This window comes from Canis lupus, chromosome 9, assembly GCF_003254725.2.
Source record: "Canis lupus dingo isolate Sandy chromosome 9, ASM325472v2, whole genome shotgun sequence".
NCBI classification, from domain to species: Eukaryota; Metazoa; Chordata; class Mammalia; order Carnivora; family Canidae; genus Canis; species Canis lupus.
The window spans coordinates 61,666,372-61,685,317 of record NC_064251.1 but is presented as its reverse complement, the minus strand read 5'-3'; the positions used below and the strand labels follow the sequence as shown (position 1 = coordinate 61,685,317).

Here is an 18,946-nt window from a genome sequence, read left to right as displayed (position 1 = left end):
CGGTAAAGATTTGTTGGGGTGGGGAAAGGAAGGAAAGGGAAAACAAAAAGGTTTAGGCAGGCCTCCAAGATGATACATCTAGGAAACAGTCAAGTAAGATTTAAACCCATGTCCCCTGTCTGAATTTCATCCTTGTCCAAATTCTCTGTAAGTGGTATAAAGGGGTGGGCTGGTCATGGGGGACAGGCCAGACACAGAACCAACTGCCAGGAAACCTGGCCCTGGTCTCTGCTCCACAGTGCTTACATCCCTTCCTTCTCTGGGCCTACCAAGGGGTGTGCTATGGGATGTGTGAACCCCAGGACAACCTCTAGGTGAGGGAGAAGACAGACAGACACAACTCTGTGGCCCACCCCCCACCTTCAACAACAAAGACCCTCTCATTTTTGAGTTTTTGAGGAAAACAAAACAAAAATTTTGTTTTGAACAGAATATTACTGGGACACTAACATCTGAGGACTCTGAGGATGAGGTTCCCACTTGCTCTCCCGCACCTGCCAGCGCTGATCCTCCAGCCACCGTGCAAGACCCAATGATTTCCCTTTGTCCTTGCAGGATGGAGGGCGAAGCTGAATATATCCTTCCTACCAAAACGAAATATGTCGGGGAGATGAAGGATGGCATGTTTCATGGCCAAGGAACCCTGTACTTCCCCAGCGGGAGCCGCTATGATGCCATTTGGGAAAAGGGACTGGTTGTGAAGGTGATCAGCCTGAGGAGGGGTGGTTGCAGACGATAAAACCTTGGACAGGAAGAGCCCCTACTGTGGGGGACCCTGACCTCTCCATCTGGGGCCCAGCTCTTTCCATTCCCTCTGCTCCCCTCCAACTCATCTCCCAGACCTCTGGAATCCACTCCTCTGGACCCAGAAGGCCCCTGGAGAGGCCATGATGAGTCTGAATCCTATTGTGCCACTAACTGACTGTGACCTTGGGCCCATGGCTTTCCCTATGAACTGGGGACAATAGTTGTACTTCTTATTGCTGCTATACCAAATTACTACAAATGCTATGCCTTACAACAATAGAAATTTATTACCTTGTAGTTCCGGAAGCCAGAAGTCTAAAATAAGGAATGCAGCAGTGCTGCATTCCTTCTAGAAGGTGTAGGGGAGATCCATTTCCTTACCGTTTCCATCTTCCAGAAGCTTCCTGCATTCCTTGGCTGGTGGCCATGCATCACTCTGCTTCCATCATCACATTGCCTTCCTCTGCTTTCGTCATCCTCTTGTCTTCTATCACTCTGACCCCCTTGCTTCCCTCTTATAGGGACCCTTGTGATTATATTGGCCTGACCCATATAATCCAAGAAGATCTTCCTGTTTCAAGATCCTTCACTTAATCACATCTGCAAAGTACCTTTTGCCATATAAGGCTAACATTTTTATAGGACCCAGTAGGTAGATGTGGATATCTTTGGGGCACCATTAATCAGCCCACCACAATAGCGCCAGCCACCTCCTAGGGTGGTTGTGAGTGTAAATGGGGTGATATCCTTAAGCGCTTTGCTCAGTACTTGGCATACAGCAGGCACTCAGTGCTAGGTCTCAGTACTACTGCTACTATCATGACAAATCATCTAACCCATCTAATCCCACCTGGGATTTGTGGGCCATGCATACAATGGGGGGGGGGTGGAGCGCAGTAGAACCTCTCACTTTATATGCAAGAGTTTCTGTGTATTTGGGACTACGGTTCTCTCTGGGGAAAGATCTGCGTCTTTCATCGGTTTCACTAGTACCCACCTTTAAAAGGTTAAGGAATATTCCTTGTTTGACAGCTTGGAGAATCCAGGCCCCCGGAAGGGGATGTGACTTACCCAAGGTCACACGGTGAATTAACAGTATCAGAATTTCCACCTACACTTCCTGATGCCCACACCAATGCGATCTCTACATCCCGGGGATTCCTTCAGCTCCGGAGCAGCAGAAGCAGAATGTACATATTTGGGCAAAGGGCTGTGACAGTGGCTATGACCTTTTTAACCATGACTGAATGTTTACTATGTGCTAGGCACTGTGCTGAACACTTTGCCTGTACTGCCTCACTGAATCAACCTTGTTAAATATATACCATGACTATGCAGTTTTACAAAAGGAGGAAACCAAGGGCTAGGTCATCTGCCCAGCATCACACAGACAGTTGCCATATTTTGAGTGCCAGCCACAGAGCTCAGCACTATAGCCACTTCTCCTAATCATCAGCACCCTGATAACCAGGATAGCTAGCACTTCTCTTCTGTGGCCATGAGAAGAGGAAAAAGCCACCTCCTGCCATGACATCCGTCCTTCTCAAACCTGCATGTACGTTCCTTGTCTTCCAGGGCACATACACATTCTCAGATGGGCTACAGTATGATGCGGAGCACTGGCATTACTGTGACAGCTATGATAGGAGGTTTTACACCGAGATCTGCTACGGCTTGAAGCCTGCAGGTACCCGGGCACCCTCCCTTTCCTTCACAACCAGACCGAGAGGGAAACAAAGGGGCCTTGGCCTATTGCAGTGACCCTCAGAGCCCCTCCATACCACCCGGGGACCACAGCCAGGGCATTCACCGCTAGGTGTCTCAATTTCTCTCCTGCCAAATGGGACAATAGTGTCGTCGACTTCACAAGTCTGTTATAAGTAAGATAATGCTGGAAAGTGTTTCCAGCGGTGGGTGCACAGCCCATCCCAGCTGTTTGTTACTCCTAATACCAGCTGTAGCATGGAAATCAAGCAGCACCGAAGGAGCATGTGCCCTGGGTTCCAGGCTCTGGCTGAGGTTCTGTGTTGATCCTGTGCCATGCCTGCCTTTCTGGTCTCATGTTGTATAGGAGGAAGCCGAGGCCTGGGAGTCCAGACCTGCTTCCTGGGAGGGGAGCTCCCGGGGTTGGGGGGTAGCCCAGGTCTTCCTCAGTGTGTCCCCTGTAGCATCAGAAATCATGTTCCATCACGGATGGTGACGTGGGCCAAGACTCTGGATTCGGAGAGCAGCCACCGAAGGGGTTCATCTGTGTCTCCGGGGCTCGTGCATGGTCAGCTGCACCTCAAGAGCAGAGCTGTTGGCGCAGCTGAGTCAATACATCCAAAATGACAAACAGGAAAATGACTTTGCATGCTGTAAGAATAAACCCTAAGTCATGACATGATGTTGTATAGCTGACAGAGGCTGGAGCTGGAAGGTCTGGGTTTGAGTTCTAAGTTCCCTTTCAATAGCTGGATGAGCCTGGGCACGCCAGCCTCCCTGAGGGCAGAAACCTCTAGAAAGCACCCAGGTTGGAGTCAGGCAGACCTGAGCTCAAACTGTGGCTGTGTCACCTTGAATCAGATAGTTGACCAGGTGAGCCTTTCCCCACTTTGCCTCCTTTGTCAGCTCCTCCCCCTGGCACTGTTATTGATTTGGGGGTTTTCCTGAGCTCTCTGGCCTTAAGCGTTCTTTGGTAGCATTCTGTGTCCTCTCCCTAAACAAGCCAGTTCACCTCTAAGCCTTCATTTATATCATCAGCTTCCAAACGGAGCTCAAAATTCCCAAGCCCCAGATCCCTGCAGCCAGCTTCCCTAACACCTGTATTTGGCATCCCTTCCCTTGCCTGCATGGAACTCATCCCCTTCCCTACCAGCCCCTTCTCCCATGAGGGATTCAGAGACTGTCACCCATCCGCCTGGATGGGCCACGTCCTGCTTTCTTCCTTCCCTGTGTACAAGCAACCACCTGGTCCTGTGGATTCTACCTCTTACATATATTCACTCATGCGTTCATTAAATTGTTTCCTGAGCACCCCCATGTTCCATGCTATGGGGTCGGGGCTCTGTCTCACTCACTGGTGTGTCCTCAGCACCTGGCACATTGCTTGGCACATAGCAGGCGCTCAGTAAAGAGTTACCCAGGGAGGATAGTACAGACATCACAGCAGGGGGAGATGGGGTGTGGGAGCTGAGGCAATGACACTTAATTTCCTGAGCACCTACTGTGCGTCAGGCAGGGGCCCCTGCCTTCACGGAGCTGCCAGTCTAGGTGCCACTCGAGAATCTTGTGCATGGCTCCTCCGGGGTTAGTTATGACCGGGCCTGGAATTTGTCGTGGGCCCACTGAAGCCTGTAGGTGAAGACAGAGCCCCTGGCCTCAGGCCCTCAGCTGTCACATGGTAGCTGGTTTTGTCAAGGGCTCATGAACGGTGCCGTGACCTTCCCCACACCCGCCCTTCTCCTCCAGTGACTCCCGAAACGGCAACTTTAAGTAATCCATGGCCTTCCCGAGTCACAGGGCACCTGGCAGAGCCCTGCAACAGCCACTTCTCCGCCTCGGGGGCAGGGAGAAGCTTAAGGCTGCCCTTTCCCCCTCCTCTCTGAGTATCTGTCAGATGGCACGAGCATGAGGCTCCGGGGAGAGGATGGCTGGAAAGTGCTTGGCATAGAGGAAGAGCTCAGGAACTGTTGGGCACTAGTGTACACAGGGTTATTGTTAACCAGCATCTGAGCCCTGTGTGCAGGGCTGAACCCTGCACCATGAGCAGGATGCTATGCTCTGTGGGCATCTAGCCCTCCGTCCAGAGGACAGGGATTTACAGGAAACACAAGTTGGAGAGAACCCGAGAAGTTATTTGTGCCAACCTTGTACCCATTACTCAGGTCTCAGCGTTCCAAGATATACAATACACAGGGCAGCATGACCTACAGTGTGGCCTATGGGGCAGATGGTTCCAGGGTCAGCAGCCTGACATAGAGCTCTTGTGGCTGGGTGCCTCGCTGCTTCCTAGCTGGAGAACCTGGGGCAAGTTACTTGACCTCTCTGAGCCTCAGTTTTCTCATCTGTAAATGGGGCCACAGTACTGCTGTGAGAATTAAGTCAAGCATGTAATGAATTTCTGGGCACAGGATAAGCACTCACTCAATGGCAGCCATGGCGGTAATTTTGCTGAGTCAAAGTTGATCCCTGCCCACCTGACCCATTTCTTCCTGCTCTTCTCCTGATACACACCTGGTCCCGCCCCGGCCAGGCTTCCTGAGTGAGGCCTGAGGGCTCATGCCTCTGGCCTTTGCCCGCCCCTTGCCTGCCTTCCCTCCTCCAGACACATCTGTCCACATGGCAGACTGTGACGCCTCCTTGGGGTCTCTCTGCCTCCACAATCTATGTCCTTGTCATGGTGTCACGAGAAATGGAGGATGGGTATGAGGGAAGAAGGTGGGGGTCTAGTCCCCAAGACCCTGCTCACAGAGCCCCATTCAGGAAGCTGCTCCGAGGCACCGCTCCTGTTGGTTTTGCTCCATAGTCCAACGGTGGAAACCAGATGTTCCCATGGGTGACCAGACAAAAGAGGACTTTCGGGAGCCTGGGATTAGATTTGGCCTTGGTAATGAGTTAATTATCCACTGTATCCTTTCAAGGGATCTCTCAACTCACCAACATGGACCCACCTCGAAAGATCCCTCAGGGCTGTTACGACTGTGGAGATGGCTTCTATAACCCGACCACGAGGGTTGTCAAGGACTATAGGAATCGCTTTCTGAGAAACACAGGTATGTCCATTCTGACACCCCGTGACACACATTTACTCTTCTCCCGTCCACACTTAGGTGTGTGCATATGTGTGCACACACGTATGCATTTGGTGGGAAAGAAACTTCTGCCGACCAAAGACAGAAATTCCGATCTGAAGGTTTCACAGTCAGGGGTTCTCATGGCTGACGAGTCTATACACAGTCGTGGAGCGAAACAAAGGACGTTAGTGGTTGGCTGTGAGTGCGGCACTAAACAGATGAAAGTACAGATTTCTGCATGCTATCCTTTGGCCAGTATTTAATGAACACTGGCTATATGCTGGACACTGCTCAATGTGGGCAGCAAAGCTGGGCAGAGCTAGGCACGAACCACCTTCCACATGGAGTTGATGTTTTTACAGGTAGCAGCCAAGTACTAGAAAGGGTTGATTTCATTGTGGGAAAAGCGCAATGAAAGGGGACAAACATGGCCCTACATGAAGGTAGGGGAAGAAGTAAAGATGGGGAGTCCCAGGGAGGTGAGAATGATGCTGTGGGAGCACAAAGAATGGGTACGTCATCCAGAATTGGAAATGCAGAGGCTTTCAAGAAGGAAATGGCAGCTAAAGTAAGACCCAAAGAAAAACTGGGAGTTGACCACAGGGCACGGGTAGAGGTTTTCCAGAGAGGAAACAGCACAGGTAAAGGTCAAGAAAGAGAGTGATAGCATGTGGTACAGCCAGGGGCGTACCTTGGAGGATCCAGAACTTCTGTCGGTAAGTGAATGTAAACTGACCAGACTGAAACTTATAGTAACCAAATGCACGGGAGGCCAATGTACAAATAAGAGTGAGAACATTTTCCTGTAGCATGGTGATTCCTAAACTTTCTCTTTCCTAGAGTCACAGTCCCACAAAGAATAAGGGAACTGCAGACCCTCTTCCTAGAAAACTGCCCACAGGTGCGCGTGCACACACACACACACACGCACGCACGCGCATGTGCATGCACATTTTACATAGTCTTAAGGGGGTTCTTCTAAAGACCCTGGTCAAGAAACTCTGCTCTAAAATGAGAGGAAAAAAAAAAAACTGCCAGAAAGGCCAGGAGGCCCAGACTGGCCGACGAGAGCCTCCTCTCCCTATAGGGACATTTCCTTGGTGAGTTGGTGGTGATCAGAAGGTTGCCTCGTGGGATGAGCACTGGGTGTTATGCTATATGTTGGCAAATTGAACTCCAATAAAAATAATAATAATAGTAATAAATAAAATGTAGCACACGCACAAAAAGAAGGTTGCCTCGTGGCACTGGCATGAGAGTAAATGGAGTTGTCAGCTGCTCTTGTGGCTCAATGCTGCGGCTGGGAGCGCAGATAGCCCTGCCCCACTGGTGCTCCTGGAGGAACACGGCAGATGCTCACACGCCAAGTCCCCGGCAGTTGTCTTGAAAGCCTTCCGCTTTTCCGTTAACAGACTGGACTGTGTAGAGCACTAATTCTTCTGGGTGTCAATAGGCTCCCTATGAAGTTTCTGGATCAAGGAAACTGAAGCGATGCACAGTTATAAATAATGCTAACCCATTCCAGCTACTGCAGGGCTTCCCAGGGCCATTAACATGCTCATACACTTGGTACTTTCCTTCCCAGCTACAATTAAGTCCTCCTTTGTGTCAAGAATCGCTGTCTGTCTCTCCGCCCAGACGGGAAGATCCACGTGAGCAGGAGTTCTGTCTGTCTCTGTGTCAGGCAGAGTCCAGTCAGGAAAACAGAGAGAATGTAGTATCAGGGGATACTGGAGAACGGAAGAAGCAAGGGGAGGACATCGAGGACACAGAGGGAGTAACAGCCGGGAGCAGCTAGCCACCCTCTCCTGGAGGGGAAACCAGAGACTGGGATACGAAAGCCTACAGGGTCGAGAGAGGGACCCCCCCCCCCGCCCCGAAGGGGCAGCCCAGACCTCTGAGCGGGGCCCAGTGCCCAGCGGGTTCTCTGGAGAGGGGGCCTGTAGAAGCCGGGTGTGTGGGGGGAACAGGAATTGGAAGTGAGTCAGCCTTGCTGGCATAACACTCACACGAGCAACAAGCCACACAGAAAGGAGTGGGTCCCTTCTGTCTCCGCGTGTGTGCCTTGCAGCATCTAACTGGGGTCCCAGTCCCGACTGCAATGTGAGAACAGCAAGGTAGGTTTGGAGCCAAGAGTAGCTGGGCCCCTGGCACAAAGCCCCCACTGTCTTGTTGTGGGTCAGCATCCACACACGCTCCCCTGTCCTATAAAGATATCACGTGTGTGCCTTTCTGTGTAATAGGCTGCAAGTATCCTTCATGGGACTACAAAGATGCTCTCCCCTTTCCTCTAAGGGGCGAGTTCCTCCCCCTCTCCCCTACTGGGGGTTGCCTGGGAGATGAAGGGCCGTAGGGCGATTGAGCTGGGAGGTGGGGGGACACCCTCATTACCTGGCTGGGATGCAGGGTGCCAGTCAGGAAAAAGGTACCAGAAGTGATGGGTCTTAAAGAATGAGCATTTTGGGATTTTGTTAGCATGCATGTCGGGGAAGGGCATCCAGGTAGAGGGAACAGCACATGCAAAGACACAGAGGCATGAAAAAAAAAAAGTCATGACTGAGGAATCAGAAATTGTGGCTCCCAGAATCCTGGGGGCAAAAGCCATGCTTGGTAATAAAATTGAAACTTTTATTGGAATGAACAGATAGAGTACTGGGGAGTTTGAGAGCAGTGGAGATACTCTCAATCGTGAGATTGAGTATTTGACGTGGAGTATTTGACGTGGAGACCCATCAAATGTACTGCCCCAGAATGAGCCTGCCTGGAAACTCTGGATGGCTATGAGGTGTCGGTGTAGTTGCAGCAAATGCAGCACTCCAGTGGAGAGGGCTGATAACGGGGAGGCCATGCAGGCATGGGCATAGGGGGCAATGCAGAAAAATCTGTGTACCGCCCTCTCAATTTTTTATTAGGGTTTTATTTATTCATGAGAGACACAGAGACAGAGACACAGGCAGAGGGAGAAGCAGGCTCCATGCAGGGAGCCTGAGGCAGGGCTTGATCCCAGGACCCTGGGATCATGACCTGAGCCAAAGGCAGATGCTATAAATAAATAAATAAATAAATAAATAAATAAATAAATAACAAAGGCAGATGCTCAATCACTGAGCCACTCAGGTGCCCCTCGTCCTCTCAATTTTGTTGTGAACCTGAAAATTGCTCTAATAAAAACAGCCTTTTGGAAAATGCATCGTAAGAAGGGAAGGCCGTTCTTAGGAGCTTGGGAGAAGGATGGACACTGACTATTTGGTCAACAAACATTTATTAACTGGCTGCTGTGGACCTGACTTTGGGTGAGGCAGCATCATAGAATCTTCTCTCAGGGAGCAGGAGAAACTGATAGTGGATTAGAGTTGCCATGAGGGAGCATGGTCAGGATACCTAACCTGGAGGCAGGGTCAGCAGGCCAGGGAGGTTCCCTGGAAAGAGCGGGATCTAATGGGAAGCCTCAAGGAGAGGAGACAAGTACAGCAGGGTTGGGGAAAGTAAAAGGCTGAGCGAACAGCGTGTGCCAAGGATAAGATGGGGGAGAACAGTGCACATTTAGGGGCTACATGTTGTTTGGGAGTATGAGACAACAGTGTGTCAGGTGCAGAAGAGCAGGAGAGGAGGCCCCTGGGTGGGCAGTAGCTTCCACCTGAGGGCAGCGGGGGAACAAGGAAATGTTTCAGGCAGGCAGAGTAGCAATGGATTCATCATTTAGAGATTTCTCTGGTTTGCACAGAAAGAAGGGGCCAGACTAGGATGAGACTAGACAGGAAGGCTGGCGAGATGGCAAGAGAGGGGCATCCGAAGGCCCCAGGCCTCAGTGCTGTGTGCCAGAGACCCATGTTCCCACCCGGCCCCACTCTCACTCTCGAGCTGCCTGCTGGCTGCCCATGGGCCAGGCGCCTTACCTCTCTGGGCCCCTTGCTCTCTTCATCTGTAGAATGAGGGAGTCGGGCTGGATAATTTCTAGGGTCCTTCTGACATTAAGAGTCTACAATGGAGGAGTAAAGGGAGCCACGGGGTATTTTAGTCCTGATATTATAGGACAGATGAGTTTGTGGAGTGTCCTGAAAACCACTAAAAGGAGTCTCTGTTTATGGCCACCTAGTCACCACATTACCTTGGACTCACCTCATCCTGCTGGGCACTGAGTTGGACTTCTGTCCATCTCCTATTTTCTCCAGGGCCCTGGTCTGCCTCCACAAACAGTGCTTCATGTTGGCATTCTGAAGGTACAGGGCTGCTGGCTTTGCAGGCCCGCAGTGGTGCCCCAGGCAGTCCTGGGGCAAACAGAGTGGACTGAGCCCCTGCCACTATGAAGTGCACGCCACTCGGGGATACTCTTTTTATAGGAGATCATGGGCTGGGGCACCAGCAGGAGGGTTGCCTTCGGCTCACGGTTCACCTTCGGGCCTCTCCTCCCCCACCTCCCACTGGCTTCACTCTCCCCAGGCAGAGAAGCTTCCTTTAGGCCTGACTCGAGAACCTTAGCCCCCTGAACCACAAACTGCCGAGTGGCAAGCATGCTGGACAAACCCAGGTGCCTTTCTCACCTGGGGAGGCTGGTCTGGTACCTGCTTGCCGGGTGGTGGTGAGAACCTAAATTCATCCTTCCAAGCGTCGAAAAGCCTTTGAGTGCAGACAGGGTGCCAGGCCTTGGGGATCCGGGCAGGCAAGAATTCTCTCAGACCACAAGTCTCAAACCTTTGGACCCTGGCCCAAAGTAAGCAACCCACTACCCACACAAACACACACACGTTGGTGCATATTCTTTGTATGTAAAATATACTAGGATATTCTCTATTTTTTTAAAAACGCGGGTTGCTAGACACTAAATGGATTTCACAACCCTCAAAAGGATTGGGACCCACCATTGACAGATCAATGCTGAGACAGCCTTCCCTAACCCGCCTCTTCCCATCGCCTCCCTCTCCTGCGCTGTTGGGTTAGACACCCCTCCTCGGTAAGCCTCTCGAAAGCATTCAGCCCATAGCTGTAGAATGACCTTTATTTGCCTAGCTTCCCTCCTTAGACAAACAGCTTCTTGAGGGCAGGGACCATGTAATTATGTCTGATTCACCCCTGGGTCCCCTGCACCTCCCACATGCAGCTGATTCAGTGTTTCTGGAAGAAAAGCAGGCAGGCAGGCAGAGGACCTACAAGCCCCTCATGTTCTTCAACAAATTATACAAAATGTAGTCCCTGGCACATAAGAGACAACTTCTTATGTCGAATAATCAAAACAATCTATTATGCTTCTCCACACCCCCAAGTTTTCAAAGCCACTTAAGCTTTGAAAAGCTTTCAAAAAACTTCAGCATCAAGGCTCTCAAGCCCACAACCCTCTGGCCAAATCTGATGTGTGCAGTATTGGTTTGGCTGGCCCCGTGCTTGAAACCGCTTGCGTATGGGCGCCTCCGCAGGGCACGTGAATTCCAGGTCCCCACCTCTCCCTGTTGGTGGCAGGCATTTCTGGTGCCACCTGAAAGTTCTCACACTCATGAGCGCTCTCTCTGTCTTCTGGGACAGCCCCACACATCCAGCAAACTGGGAACAGGGAGGCCTGAGACTAGGGAACTAGATCACGCATCATGTCTAACAGCCCAGTGAAGGGGAGGCTGGACTCAAACCCACTCCCATCTTTTTGCAAGGCCCGTGGCCATTCTCCTGCACTCTGCAGCTGCCTCTGCTGGGACCGTAAAACCACACAAGGCAGCAAGTCAATGCAGGCAAAATTCCAATAATACAGCTGAGATGAAGCAAAATAGAGATGGCATTAGGACCTGCCTCCCTTCGGAGGCTGGGAGAGGTCAGAGGGACGGGCTGCGTGGCGGTTACAAGCCCAGGATCTAGAATCCACACCTCTGGCTGGCGCCTGGTCCTGGATCCACCACTGGCCGGCTGTGTGACCATGGCTAGTTTTGCTTCTTGTCTCCTTTTGGAGTCTCTGTTTCCTCATCTGTAAAATGGGTGTTCTAGTAGTTAACTGAATCTGGAGGGGTTGCGGTTAGGAAAAATGAGATTAAGTGTGTACAACACCTGGCACAAGGCCCGTCCGTGTCCAGGCTTCAGTGACTGTTACTGGATGATTCCTCACTCGGGCTGGAGACAACTGAAGAGAGGGAGGCCCTGGGATCCACTGAGAGTTTTATGGGTGCTCGAGAGACAGGGAGGCTGTGGGACGGGAGGAATGAGACTGGGTATGCCATGCTGTCGGCCCCCTTGGGGGTTCTCCTGGGGAAACGAAATGCTACTGAAATGTTGGGCGCTGCGGGCTCTTGATTATGGCGTTTAGACCACCCCGTGGTTCATCTTCCACCGTCCTGTCTCTTCCACCCCACGTTCCAGCTCAAGCAGACTAGCAGCTTCCGCAGGTAAACACACCTCTGTTCCCACCTCACACATTCCTCCAGCCCAGGATGTCTTTCCCTCGTCACAGTCCTCCCACCTCTCTGTGCTGGGCATGTACCAGGAGGCCAGGAGAGAATGGCACAGGGCACTCCCCGAGCATCCACAGCTCAGAGAAGGGAAGCAGAGAAAGGCATGAATTGCGGAGGATCCTTGCCAGGCCCCTGCTCAGCACTGTGCCTGCTTATCTCCTCTGCTCTTCTCTGCCAACCCAAGTGCCTCCCTCAGTTTGCAAAGAGGACACCTGGTCTCAATACTTTGCCCTAGTCATTCGCCGGTGACAGAGTCAGAGATAATCCCAACTCTTGCCCAAATTCTGTTCTTTTCAGCTTCACATCCTGGTTTATTCCTTACTCATCCCTATCCCTTCCTTCACAGAGCCAGGCCTCATGCATGGTTGTCCCTCCACGAAGCACGGGTCCTGACCCCCAGGGAGCTCAGTGATGTTCCTAAATGGATGAAAAGGCCCATTTTAGAGTCTTAAGACAAAAAAGCACTACAGTCCCCATAATGAGACGCTACCTTTTTTGATAAAGGGTCCTTTACATACTGTGGGCCAATAAGGGAGCTTTGGAAGATATTTGGGATAATTATCTTTAATATGGTGGGGAAGCGGGGAAGTTAACCCTTACCCTCCTGCCCAGCCCTCTCATTCTGCTCAGGAAGGATAAGCCCGACTCGACTCCCGTTAGCAGTTTCTCCGTGTGTCTCTTCGTTGTAGCGGTTGCTTGCCTCAACGTTACTGGTAGGAATAATTTGCAAGATAACTGCACCACTAATCCTTACTCCCTCCCTGCAATTAATGACACCCCATGCGAGTGTCTCAGATGAAAGGCACATTATTAATATTCAAAGGAAAAAACCCTCGTAACCATTTTAACATATACAACTAACAATGAACTAAATTTGCTTTGTGGAAGACAGAGAGTGAGCATCCCAAATTAGTTTATGTAAAAGCTGAAATTCTTCCCCGAAAGGTCTCAGTACCATCCTCAAAGAATATCCTGATCATCAGAAATGCCGTCAAGATTCCCGCCAACATTATCCTCTTTGTTGTCTGAAATGTCGAATCAAGCACATCTGGCAAATGTCCTAGAGCTCACAAATCTTTCAAACAGCGTATAATTCCCAATGGTTAAAGAGATAACGCCACCGCTTAATCGTGCTGCTCTTCAAAATAGCACCAACTTTCCTTCAATCAGAAACAATGGGTTTGGCTTCTTAAAAATATCACACACCAGTGATTATTTGCAGAGAGGGCCCCTTTGCATTTGAACCTGTGGGTTCCAGACTGAATTTAAAATCAAGATCGCCAGCCTCATTTGAATATATTTTCAATTAAATGGACAACGGGGGAAGGAATATGAATTGGGGTCCAGAGAGAGACCTGGCCGGTATGACTCAAAGTCTTTGGGAGGTGCTGGCTGGCTTTCCCCTCACTCCGTGGTGACAGCTGACATTGGCTGGGCATTTCCCATGCACCAGATACCCAACTAAGACGGTGGGGGGGGGGGGGGTAGGGTTCCTGTGATCTCTGCTTGACAAAGGAGAAAACTGAGACTCAGAACTAAGGCTAAAGGATTTCCCCCAGGAAATGGCAGGAACTGGGATTCACACTTGGGCTCATCTGCCTCCAGAGGTTCTTCCACTTTGCCAGGCCAGCTCCTAGGTCATCTTCCAAACATCGCCTATCGGCTTGCTGCCCAACTTCAGAAAAGTTGCACAGTGAATATCTAGAAATGAAAGACCACTTGGTCGTCTAAAGTTCTCTGGCATTATTAAACACTTGAAAGTTGGGAATATCCCAAATGTCCAACAGAAGGGAACTAAATAAATAAAACAGGGTGTATTCTTATAATAAACCCAGGGCAGGGGATCCCTGGGTGGCGCAGCGGTTTGGCGCCTGCCTTTGGCCCAGGGCGCGATCCTGGAGACCCGGGATCGAATCCCACATCAGGCTCCCGGTGCATGGAGCCTGCTTCTCCCTCTGCCTATGTCTCTCTGCCTCTCTCTCTCTCTCTGTGTGACTATCATAAATAAATAAAAATTTTTAAAAAATTAAAAAAAAAAACCCAGGGCAGCCCCTAAAGTGGCAGTCCAGGGATGGATCGATTGGTATATAAAGGCACGTTACTTTATTTCAGAGGGAAAAGCAGGATTATAAAGACCAGCAGCATTTACTGAGGGCTTAAGTCTTCCAGGTACTGGTCTGAGCATTTCGCATGGTTGATTTTATTTCATTTCCTCTCATCCTCACAGTAGCCCTGTGAAATGGCTGTCTTCATTGTGCCCACTTCACAGATGATGAAACTGAGGTGAGGAGAAATGCTTTGCCCAAAGTTACACAGGCAGTAAGCGGTAGACCTGGAACTTGACCCCAGGTCTAGCTGCCTGAAAGCTAATGATGGCCTTCGAGTGGGTTCTGGAGTTTACCAGTGAAAGAAAGAAAGGCCCAGGCAACCTTCCTCGTAAGATTGCAGTGGTAGGTGTTCTTCCCTGGATAGTTCTCTGACCACATTTTTTGCTCCAAAGCGGGCCAAAGAACAGGACTTTCAACGCCACCGATAAACCAGGACTCCTCTGATGTTGAGGCCACGGCTGCCTTCATCCGACAGGTGAGAAAGCTGAGGCCTGCACAGGGCGGATCACTTGCCCGGCCCTGCACAGCCTGCCAGGCCTCCGTCCGCAGCAGACCCGGGCTGCCTCTCCACAATGCTTCCCTCGTGGTTTTGGCAAAATGGCCCAGCGAGTCCCCTGCACAGGCCCTCCTGCCGTCTTCTCTCTGTGACACAAAAGGCAATTTGCCCAAATGTGATAATCACCTGGAGGCTGGCACGCAGGGGCATCCCTGCCTTATCTGTGGTATTGTTAGCAGCGCCATAATGGAGGCTTTGTGGAGGGATAATATCACACTTGTGACTGCCAAATAAGATGCCTGCACAGATCACACATCCCTGCCAGCCGACTTGGGCATCTGCTTTAAGCAAAAAGGATAGGAAGAGAAATGATGAGCACTGAAAGCCTCTGCTGTGCCAGGGACTTACCACCTCCCGATCTTCTGAGGAATATATCGTTGCCCCTGTTTGGCAGCCGGGGAAACTGAGGCTTGCTGATGGGTGCAGCTAGTGAAGGGAGGAATCAGGATTTGGATCCAGGCCTCTCTGACACCAGAGGCCATGCTCTGAACAGAGATGGGCTGTGGCCTTTTCTGAAATCTCTCTGAGAACTTCGGCAAAGCTATAGAACTTCTCCCCGGAGAAATACACTTTTACCTGCCAACAGAATTTTGCCTACAGAGGGCGGAATCAGACCCAGATGGAAGTCTGAGCTCCTGGGAAAACAGCCTGAGGGGCTTCCTGCCTCTCCCTGGCTGCCCAAATCGCCTCCCTCGCTCCTCACTCCAATTCTAAGAGCCCTGGAAATTCCTCTTCCAGCTGTTGCGCCAGATTCTGGTAACAATATGTCCCCAACCCCACAGCAGTCTCCTGGAAGCATCCAAAGGACACAGCTTTCCCCTTCCATGGCTGGAGTCAACCCCGGGCTAGTCAGTACAATGGTTTGTTTTTCTCCTTTTCCTTTTTTTTTTTTTTTTTAAGATTTTATTTATTTCTTCATGAGAGACAGAGAGAGAAGCAGAGACATGGGCAGAGGGAGAAGCAGGTGCCCCTGAGGGAAGCCCGATGTGGGGCTCCGTTCCAGAACCCCAGGATCACACCCTGAGCTGAAGGCAGCCGATCAACAACTGAGCCCCCCAGGAGTCCCCGTCTTGTGCCCCTCAATAGAAGTGAATGCAAGGCCAGAGTCCAGGGAGCAGGAGCTTCATGTCCCTTCCGCAGCGCAGCTCCGGAACTGGAGGCCGTCAGCTGAAAGTCCTGCTCAACCTCCTGGAGACAGAGGCAGGTTTCCAGGCAGGCCTTTAGAGCCAGACCCATCAGACCCCGGCTGTGCCATTTGCTGTCTGTATGACCTAGAGTGAGTCTCTTAACTTCTCTGAACGTGGGTTTCCTCACCTAAAAAAGTCGGAGGAGGAAAATAGGACCTCCGTTACAGGGTTGTGGTAAGCATTATTGAGATGATACAGGGCATACAGAGAAAGCAATGCCAGGCCCATGAGGCCTTACACCCTGGGGCGGTCTTTGAAGTGGGGGGAGGGGGAGAACTCCTTAACTCCGTGCCCCAAAGGGAGGAGCTGGCCTCATGGTGGCAAACCGCCCTGTGGCATCCCCAGCTGCTTCTTTTTGTTTGTTTGTTTTAAGATTTTATTTATTTATTCATGAGAGACACAGAGAGAGAGAGAGGCAGAGACATAGGCAGAGTAGTAGGCTCCATTCAGGGACCCCCGTGTGGGACTCCATCCCACTTCTGATGGGGACTTCAAGACGGGGCTGGAGGCCTGCAGGATCCCCATCTCCCTATCTACCCATTGGCATTGTTCCTCATCTTCATCATTTCTTATCCACCTAGAGCTTTACCCTGGGGTAAATCCTGGGGTAGGATTTACCCACTCCCTGGGGGCCCGAACTCCACATCTGCCCCTCCGAACCAGCACAGTGCAGGGCAGGGGAAGCAGATGCACACACAGTGACAGGATCTGGGGCAGGCGCTCTCTGGACAGAAGCATGAGGCCTTCAGGGAGTCTACGCGTAATGAACCTCCTGCCCCAAAAAATATAGCTCAGAAATTAACATCAACCCCAAAAACAAGTATGTGGAAAGAAGTCTAGCAGAATTCTATATTCCTATGATATTTATGTTAATAGGAGATTCTTTGTCCAAAACACCGAGAGTGCCTCTGCTGTGCTAGTGCCAGGAGCCAGAAGCACAGTATGCTGGAGGAGCCAAGACAAGGGCATGGATATGCCCCAGGGGTCGTTGAGATGCTATCCCGGAAAAGGTAGTGTCTGGCTAGGCTGTCAAGGATGAGAAGTGGATTGATTGTGCTGATGGAAGGAACAAAGCAGAGAGAGGTGTAGGGACAGAGGGTGCCCAAGGTGGGGCTCCTGAGACCGGCTCCTGTGTTGGGGGTTGGAAGAAGAGTCAAGGGATGTCTCCCTCAAGCAGTGTTGGACAGACTGGGCTTTGACAGGTGTGTAGGAGTACGTCCTAGCTCGGCATTCGAGGCATAGGGACCCAGTGTGGAGGGGAGAGAGCCTTGAATGCCGTCCTTCCGGCAGTGAGGATTAAAGGCATGGCAGTTACGGACAGGCCTTTCAGGGACACAGGTAGTGGCTACGGGCTGCAGGTCTAGAGATAGACTTGGCTCTGCCCTGGGGCCCACTTGCTGGCTGGATGAGCTTGAGCAGATGACTTCACCTCTCTGAGCCTCGGGACCTCCATCTGTGAAATGGGGATGCTGACAGTGACCTTCTAAGATCCCTCTGAGGATTAGGTTCTAGTGTGCTAGTGTGTCCTGCAGATCCTTGCCACCCTAACACCCCTCCTGGCGGGCCCCACTGCCAAAGCCTTAATTCGGCCCTCAGCATCTGCCGGCCAGAGGACAGAGGTCCCAACTACCGGACCTGTCCCCTGCAGTCTGTCATCCACACCCAACTGGAGAGCCGGGGCAGAAGGGAACAGCGGCCGGTCAGAGCAGAGGCTCCAGGGCCCAGGCGAACTGAGTGGCCTTAGCCTTGCCTTGGCACGTCAGTCCCCTGAGCTGCCTGTGTACAGCACCTCGGCATCATGGACACGTGCAGGGAACACACATTCGACTGTTCGTGCTTGAAAAACAGAAGTGGGGGAAGCAAGAAGAGGAGGGTTACAAGCTGCGTGAGGTTTGGCACCCACACTCCACGCTCGCTGCTGTGAATCCGTGGGCCCCCAGGCCGTGCGTGAGCACCTCGATATATAGGGGTATGTCTTTTTTAATACGCCAGCTGTGCATTTGGACCTCTACAGCGGAAATGACTCCGTCTCCCAAGAGCGCCAGGATACCAACTGCTTAGCGCTGGCTGGCGTGTCCTCGCGCCACGGGGCTTTCCTAAGAGATTCCCAAGGGGCGTTATTACTCAGGGCACTTCCCCTGCCACCGACTGGCTGGAACACCTAAAACTCCTACCTGAGACAACACCAGCTGTGAATCTGACAGATGTTTACAAGGATTGCGTGAGATCAGGCGTGCGGAGTGCAGGGCTCAGCGCCTGGCACGTGCAAGTGCTTCCTAACACCAGGTGGCCATGCTCTGGTTCAGACTCACCCCTTCCAGGCACAGCCCTAATCCAGCCCTAGGTCTGATTTTGGAGGCCTCAACCCTGTCGTACTCAACAAATTAAAGCAAAATGCATCCGCACATCCCATATTCAATACAAATTTCTTGCTGTTAAAACTTTGAAAGGTTTTTTAAAATTTTGCTTGGTAAACGGCCTACCACCAGTCGGGCTGTGATTTCTAGAGCCACATGCACGCTAGAGGATTCTTGCAAAATGAGGAAAGCAAGCCTACAAACTAATTTCAAGTGTGATGAAATTGTTTTGATCTCCAAGTTTAATAATTAAGTCTGAATGCATTAATTATAACATTTATTAATTTCAGTTTTACACTTTCCCTTTCTGTATTTTGGAAATACAGAAGATCGGTTTGGTTTCCCCAAACCTCTCACATTTGGACAGGCTTTGAGACCTGTGGGTGCTGAGCCCTGCACCTCTAGTTCCCAGTGGGTAAAGTGGCCCGGCCGAATCCACCTCCCCACCACCTTCTGCCCCCGAGCCCTCCACCCACCCAGCTCTTTTACAGAGAAAATCAAGAGCAGGCCCCAAAGTTTCCCCTCCTGTCCCTTGTCCCTTTAGGCTTTGCCCGGGCAACTATCCCTTAGTCAATATTGGCCATGCCACAGCCTTGGCCTCTGGCCACCAGCACTTGAAGCAAAGTTCAAAGCCTCTTGCTTGTCAGGAGTTGTGACGAGGGGGTGCGGGCATTGCCGCCCTTCCTGCAGGCACCGGCTCTGCTCTGGCCCTGCCCCACCTGCTCACTCACACGGCCCTGCCTTTGCACAGAGGGTGGAGCTGGGCTTTGAGGATGGCACTGCCCAGG

General features: G+C 51.4%; 2 protein-coding genes across 18 annotated transcripts in view; one reads left to right on the top strand and one right to left on the bottom strand.

Annotated features, from left to right (window-relative positions):
• Nucleotides 1-18,946, top strand: part of MORN5 (MORN repeat containing 5) — a 57,917-nt gene that overhangs the window by 7,959 nt on the left and 31,012 nt on the right. For 12 of the 17 annotated variants that reach the window (XR_007413112.1, XM_049114493.1, XM_049114487.1 and 9 more), the window contains exons 2-4: nt 556-703; nt 2,323-2,434; nt 5,370-5,501. Coding sequence is in view for 15 of the 17 variants with exons in the window: in XM_049114493.1 (XP_048970450.1) it covers nt 556-703; nt 2,323-2,434; nt 5,370-5,501 (392 nt within the window). In the remaining 2 variants the exon portion in view is untranslated. Of the gene's footprint in view, nt 1-555; nt 704-2,322; nt 2,435-5,369; nt 5,502-7,107; nt 7,343-12,580; nt 12,664-14,450; nt 18,448-18,946 lie in introns of those variants that run through there. The other 5 variants (XR_007413111.1, XM_049114496.1, XM_049114488.1 and 2 more) reach the window with 4 other exon arrangements.
• Nucleotides 15,753-18,946, bottom strand: part of LHX6 (LIM homeobox 6) — a 37,345-nt gene continuing 34,151 nt past the window's right edge. The window contains exon 9 of the mRNA XM_035720581.2: nt 15,753-15,928. Within this exon, the coding sequence (XP_035576474.1) occupies nt 15,900-15,928 (29 nt within the window). The 3' untranslated portion in view covers nt 15,753-15,899. The remainder of the gene's footprint in view (nt 15,929-18,946) is intronic.